General features: G+C 34.0%; 1 protein-coding gene across 2 annotated transcripts; it reads left to right on the forward strand.

Annotated features, from left to right (window-relative positions):
• Positions 1–1,442: 1,442 nt before the first annotated feature.
• Positions 1,443–5,051, forward strand: LOC101298253. 2 transcript variants are annotated; one of them, XM_004288076.1, is made up of 4 exons: positions 1,443–1,724; positions 2,920–3,162; positions 3,523–3,590; positions 4,693–5,051. In XM_004288076.1, exons 1-4 carry the CDS (start codon positions 1,707–1,709, stop codon positions 4,730–4,732), a joined length of 369 nt encoding a protein of 122 aa, XP_004288124.1. In that variant the 5' UTR covers positions 1,443–1,706; the 3' UTR covers positions 4,733–5,051. The 2 variants fall into 2 exon arrangements, with proteins under 2 accessions (XP_004288124.1, XP_004288125.1); XM_004288077.1 differs by lacking the exon at positions 3,523–3,590.
• The last annotated feature ends 2,190 nt before the right edge of the window (positions 5,052–7,241 follow it).

Genomic DNA, 7,241 nt, shown 5'->3' on the forward strand with positions numbered 1-7,241 from the left:
TATTAATTATATTAAATAACGGAATATTTCATAAATTAAGGACATTTTAGACAATTTAAGATGTGTATTATATATAATATTGAAATGAAAGACTTAATAGGTGGTATATTAAGGGGAGTGTATTGTATATGGAATTAGTGGAAGTTTTAAAGAAGTCTATAGAATTTGAAAGTCTAGGTGTATTCAATATTGACTTTTAAAAATCTATCAAAGTCTGGGTGTATTCAATTAGATTTTAAAAAATCATTATGAATTCCACCAAAGTTCAGAGATATTCAATTAAGACTTTTTAAAATGAATAGAAGTTCAGATGTATTCAAAATATCATTCATACTTATGGAATTAATAACTCATGGATAATTGTGGACTTTGTAGTGTAAATTACACACACACCAAACTCCAATATTTTTCCATCCACTAGAGCAAAGATTTGGAAAAGTCTACGATAGACTTTCTCTTTACATGTGAATAGGTTGATCCTACGATACATCATCTTTTTTTCTTTTTTATAATATTTTGTGCTATCAATGTTCTATTCTACCTATTCTTTTCAATGTTTTTTGAATGTTAATATTTTGTTGTATTTCAATTGTAATGCTTGGAACCCTCGATAACCTAAATGTTATATACTAACTCTTGATATTAGAACCACATGATCATATATTATTATATTAGCGTACATGAATTAAACTGTGAACATCTAATGTCTCACTTTAGAATACGTGTCTTTGGTTAACGTACAAGTATGCATGTTGTTAAGTTAATATAGTTTTTTTTGTTACTTATGTTTATGTATTTCAATCAAATATTACAACGGTATGCATCGAAATTAGATAGATGAGCACTAAACTTATAATCGGTGTCATTATATGTTTGTCATTGCATCTTTATTTTTTTTTCTTTTATGTAACTCTGTAAGTATTAAGAAATCTACATAAGTCATTCATATGAAATCTGTAGATTTCAGAAATCAGTTAAAGTCTGTGATTAAAAATCGATGGTTTTAAGAAATCAGTGAAAGTCTATGAACTTTTCAAAGAGTCTATAGACTTTTCAAAAAGTCAATTGATTAAAATAAGTCTGTATGAATCCAAATACAATACACCCCCTTAAGTAAAAATATGTATTAAAATATTAAAAATATGTATTTAAAATTTCTCTTAATCAAATCATAATTCTTCTATGATACACACACATACCATTAAACCAGAATTACCCAATTTTCGGTTCATGTCCTTGTTCACAAGACTCGTTTTTACTTATTTTTAAAGGAAAGGAAAAAGGAAACCAAAATGACCAAGAGTCGACAAAGCTGATGTGGGGGGTGCGTCGTCTCATCGCTGTCGTCGTCGTGTCAGATTCTCTGAGCTGATCCAAAAAAGCAGCACAGTCACAGCTCAGCCAACTCCAACTCTTCAATCCACAAACCAAACCCAGACGAAGACGGCACCCCCAACTAAACCAAACCGTGTGTCCGTGTCCCTTACAATGGCATTCCCGCAATTCAACCCAACCATCAGGGCCATTCTCGTAAACCCACTTCTTATACATAGATCACCATCTTATACATAGATCACCATTCTCGTAAAGCAAACACACACAGTTCCCTCCTCCAAATCTCTCATAAAGTCTACACCTTTGCATTTGTTCTGAGCACCAATCAAGCTCTTCAATCTTTCTCTCTGAGAATCTGAGGCTTTTATCTCATGGATGATCGTAAGGAGGTTAGTTCTTTATCTCATTATGTTTCTTTGGTTTTGTTTGTTTGGTTTTCTGAGGGAAGTTTGGAGAGTTTGAACTGTGATTATCAGCTTTTTGTGTGTTTTTTGGGTTGGTTTGGTTCAGAAATTAGAAACAAAGAGAACCCAAGTGAGGAAATGAGTTGAATTACATAAAGTTTGAGCCTTTAAGCTCAGAAACCATTGTGGATTTCACTTGTTTTCTGGATTAGCCTAATGGAATTTTCTTGGTTTTGATTGCTTATTTAATCTGTTTTGATGAGCTTGAGGCCTTGAAATTCTTGGATAATTATTGGTGTGAACAGTTAAAGTTGCTTTGATTTATGACTTTTGTCTTGTACAGTGATAGAAGTAATCATTCTTGTATTCAAAGCTTGGAAACAGTCAAAGACTACACCTTTTCTTTTGTTTTCTTTAATGTGATTTGAGGGTGTTGAAATTCAGTGGGTGTCACGATTAGTTTAGGCCGGTTTGGATCAGTTCAACACTTTGGAAAGAACGACTATTAGAGAATTTTTAGAGTTGAAATTCTGGGATTTGTTTGTCAGAGTATGAAACCTGGAAAATAGTCATTTAACAATCGGGCTACTTTCTTTATTCTTTACCTCATAAACCAAAATCCTACATGATATGGCCTTGCGATTTGACTCTGTTATGATTGGTCTTCCTGTGATTTTTTTTTTTTTATAGTTTTTTTAATTACAGTCCCTTCATGTAATTTTCAATTGTGTGGTTGGAAGTCTTAAATGGCTACTTCAATGAATTCTCATTACATGAGTCTCCTTTATAACTTGGGTTATAGAGTATCCAATTCTTTAACATGAATTTGGCTATTTTATGTTAACTCAACCAACATAGTCATTTGTTCCTACTTGAAAAAGGCTGTTTTTTGCTTATAGTCAACTGTATAGAGTACTGTTATAGGGTAATGCAGCTAATGTTATAGCTTCAGGTGTACCAAATAAGATATAGATCAGATATAAGCAGTGCATCTCTTATATGTACATATCTCACTCATGTGGATGGTCCCATTTCTTTGAGAGATGTGGCTACCAATGTAATCTGTAAATATCATCAAAATAGTTTAATTCTATCCTAAATGGTGAAGCACATTGTAATCTGGAATTTTGAGTATTTTGATGTAACTAATTAGATCGACTTTTTACTTGGTTTGACACAGAAAAATGCGCCATGGTTATCAGTGCCACAATTTGGGGACTGGGATCAGAAGGGCGGCCAAGTGCCAGATTACTCCCTTGATTTCTCCAAGATAAGGGAAATGAGGAAGCAAAACAAGAGAGATGTGTCCAGAGCCAGTCTTGGAAATGAAGAAGAGCTCATTGCTTCAAACACTACTAATGTGGGTGCTGCCCACAATGACATTCACCACCCTCATTACCATCAGAGCACCCACTCTCCAACTGTAAGATTCTTTTGCTTTCATTTCAGTGCTAGTTTGAAGTGATCCATATAATGTATTGAACACAACTATACAAGCAGTAGTTGGTCTGCTTATAAATGGAGAGATAATGTCCTTATGAACAATATTTATGAGAGATATGCATGTGGTTGCTCTGGTAGATGGTGGGGAAAGCCCTTTATTAAACAAGCTGACCAGACAATGTAGGTGAGCAGGTTGCTAGTTTGCAACTAGTTATATAGTATTGATAAGTTAAAGTATGGCATGGATTTGTATGATTAGTTAGCTGTAGAATCCAATCAAATTAAGTGCAACAGTGGGTTACAGGTAGGTTGATGATTGCTCCCTGTTTTTATCAAGCAGATTCTACTTAATGCGCTCTGGAATAAGGATAAGATAGAGAAAACGATAGTATTTCTGCTGTTGCACAGGTCATAGCATTAAACACTAGATGTGGTCATAGATTTTATCCAATTTATTACTTTTGTAATGTGTTTATAGTATGATTCCAAGTTTTCATACGTTGGTGCTCTCAGCTTGTTGTGCTGTCTTGATGATTTTATTTTCATTTACAGAAAGAACTGTTAAACTTTAGCCAAATTTATTATTTTGAAACATTCCCAGGATGATTACTAAGCTAAAATGGATATATACTCTGTTTCTGGGGGTTAAAAGCTTTAGATACTGGGTATGGATCAACTCAGGTCATGGGCATAAATAATGCTGATACATCTGTTTGGTTTGTGATAATCATAAAGGAGATCTAATTCTATACTTAATTTCTTGATGAGAAACCCATAATGGAGGGAATCATAGAGTTGTCAAATTTATAGAAATGATTAAGAATGTTCCTGTGTATATATTAAGGTCACACTCGATTCTAAAAGTGGTTGCACATGCATAAGATGTCCAGGGCCATATAAAAATAATGGGCAACTAAAGAAACAAGAGAAAGATATTCTGTGAATTTTAGGATAAGAATTTATGAGTGATCCTAGATATCTACACACATGACCAAGTGAGGCACATGCCAGCACTGGCTATCTTTGGCAATGTAATTTAATATTAAATCATAGGCAATTGATGATTTCATTTTGTACTCCAGGAATTAAAGAAGATATTATTGTCTGTGGATCAATACACAAGATATTTTGGTTGTCTAATTGATGAGCTATTTATGCAGTCATCCATAAGAGTTTGGTAAATTAAATAATATAGGAATCTTTCGCATAATGTTTCTTTTGGTATCCATGTAAATGATAGCTTGATTGCCCCTCTTCATGTATAATGTTCTAACGTATAATGTCGAACTTTCATATGCCCAGTAATGATGAACTCTCCTTGTTTAGCCCCTCTTCATGTATACTGTTCTAACTTATAATGTCAAACTTTCATATGCCCAGTAATGATGAACTCTCCTTGTTTAGTTAATATTGAGCTCTACTTATTGATGAAAAAGATCAGTTCTTTGCTTGCTTTTGTTCATACGACTATATTTTAATTTTTCTGTATTTTTTGTTTTTGTTCAAATAGGCTCGACGTAGCATATTCAGCTACTTCAACTGTTGCGTGAAAGCTTGATGCTGCAGCAGACATAGGTTTGAGAGACGACCCTCCATCTCCTTGTATCTCTTCAACTGTTTCTATTGTTAATCACATCTTTGTCTCACCTCAACCTCTCATTTCGTTAGGATAAATGGATGTGATGTATTGCTGGATTTGGTTATTAGCAATCTCTCAAATTTTATTTTCCTCGTGCTTATGCTCTCTGCAACAAACCCTGTAGTAAATGGTTTGTAGAGATTAAGAGGTTAACCTGAAAGTTTTGGCTTGAATATTTCAGCTGAAAACGAATGTTAAATGTTTGACGGCTAAATACTAAACTTAAGTCGCATGATCGTCCGTCTATCTATCTATCAATCTATCTATCTACATACACTCTTCTTCACTAATGGTTAGGTGCATCTTTTATATGAAAGAAAAATGCTAACTTCAGATTAGTCTTACGGTTTGGAGGCTTAGCTACTAGTGGATTTCTATGCTCAGATCAAGACTAGTCGGGTTGAACAGAACATCCTATGATTCATATCCAACTGCTCTAATTGCACTTTCCTAACAGACACTCTTCTTCACTAGCACTTGGGACTTGGGTGCATCTTTTATGTGAAAGAAAAATGCCAACGTCAAATTTGCCTTACGGTCTGGAGGCTTAGCTACTGGTGGATTTATATGCTCACATCAAGTACACTAGTCGGGTACAAAATTAAACCGACTCCATCCATCAGTTGAGACCATCTCGGCCAGATTTGGAGCTTAAGACTTTAGGAAGTTTGTTTTCTGACGTACAAATTGATGTACTGATGCGGTAATATACTGGGACTTTTTTCTTGATGTAGAACACACTCAAAATTGGTGCTAGTGCGCAGTTAGGAACTTCATCTGGCAATCTCATTACCAGGCTCGTATGTTTTCAAATCTCATTCGACGATGTTTGTATGCCTGCAATTCGTGTACCCACAAACTAGAAGCAAGTATATCTGCAAAGGCGCAAGCTCAGTTGGAGATGCACAAGGGGTAAATAAGCCCTCTCGAGCTTCCCATCCACAACGGTCAATCATCCCACACCATACCAAAACGAACAAGACATCCAGACTGCAATCCTGACTGAAGATAAATAAAGGCAGATAACATACGAAATATGAGGAACAAGGAAAGATATCTATTCGGAATGTCTAAAGTTCAAGCTGCAGTGAGCCAGTAATGCTGGTCTGGCTCACTGGCACTTCCTCTGAAGTGCAGAACTACATGGAATTTAGTTGATGGAAGACAACGGTATCTTAGAATAAGCAGTCTGCCAACGGCCAACCTCTCACTTTACACAAAAAAGATGAATTACTATTAATTATCTTGATAACGTTGATCTAGAGAGAGACTGAGAGCGATGTTCCATAGAAGTGTTACATGGGTGTGAAATAGTTTCTTGACATCAAGATGAGATTTTTAAGACAAAATTAGATAAAAACCCAAAATACTAGATCTCTTTTAAGATAAACCCATACATATTTTTCTTTCATTTTACACCCACTCCATATAAGCAAACTTACCAAATAGAGCAAATGTCTATAATTAATATATTTATTCATTTTTCAGTTTCTTTGATTTGCCCTTCATATGGTAGAAAACTAAATTTAATATATTTCTCAATTTTAGCATCAATTTAAAACTCAAATACTGAGCTAAAATTTAGTTGGATTTAACTTTGTCATAATCAATTACATATTTAATTTCTTACCTTGTTATTACTAACTTGAATGTGTATATATATATATATATATATATATATGTTATATACAGAAGTATGTCATTTGTAATAGAATGATTCTTTTCATTCCTAAGCTCACATTTGGTGTCTCTTTATATTGTCGAAAAATGTCTAATTGTAAGGTACATGTTCTTGTTCTTCGATTAATTTTCTTCTTTTTAGGTATATTATTATATCATTTCCAATCATGATCGAGAGAACATTTTACTCTCAACTACTTACATTTCTAATGTACCTATCAAGTAAGGCATGATATGATGATATACCTATAAAGAAAAAATCCAAAATTGGGTTTAGGGTACAGGGTATAGGGGTTTAGGGTACAGGGTATAGGGGTTTAGGGTATAGGGTATAGGGTATAGGGGTATAGGGGTATAGGGTATAGGGTTTAGGGTTTAGGGTTTTAAAAATCAAGTTCTTTGACAAATTAGCTAAAATGGTTTTTCATCATAAAAATCCACATGTCAAAATTTGAATAGAAGTGATGGCCACGTCAGAAGAGAAATTTTAAAAATTAACCACTTTTTGGTCATCAAGATGGTTTTCAACTTTTTTTCATTTAGTTGAAAACTAACCATTTTACAAGGTAAATAGTCTACTATGCCCTTATTTAACTACAAGGGGAAAAAAACAATTTAGCATTTTAGCTGCAATGCTTGACTCAAGGGTTTTCGAACATCTTAAATTCATAAGAAACGAAACCATCTAAAAATCTAGGTACAATACCTTTTTCTGGCTCATATTCAAATTTAGTGAATGA

The sequence above is a fragment of the Fragaria vesca genome, linkage group LG1, assembly GCF_000184155.1.
Source record: "Fragaria vesca subsp. vesca linkage group LG1, FraVesHawaii_1.0, whole genome shotgun sequence".
Lineage (NCBI taxonomy): Eukaryota > Viridiplantae > Streptophyta > Magnoliopsida > Rosales > Rosaceae > Fragaria > Fragaria vesca.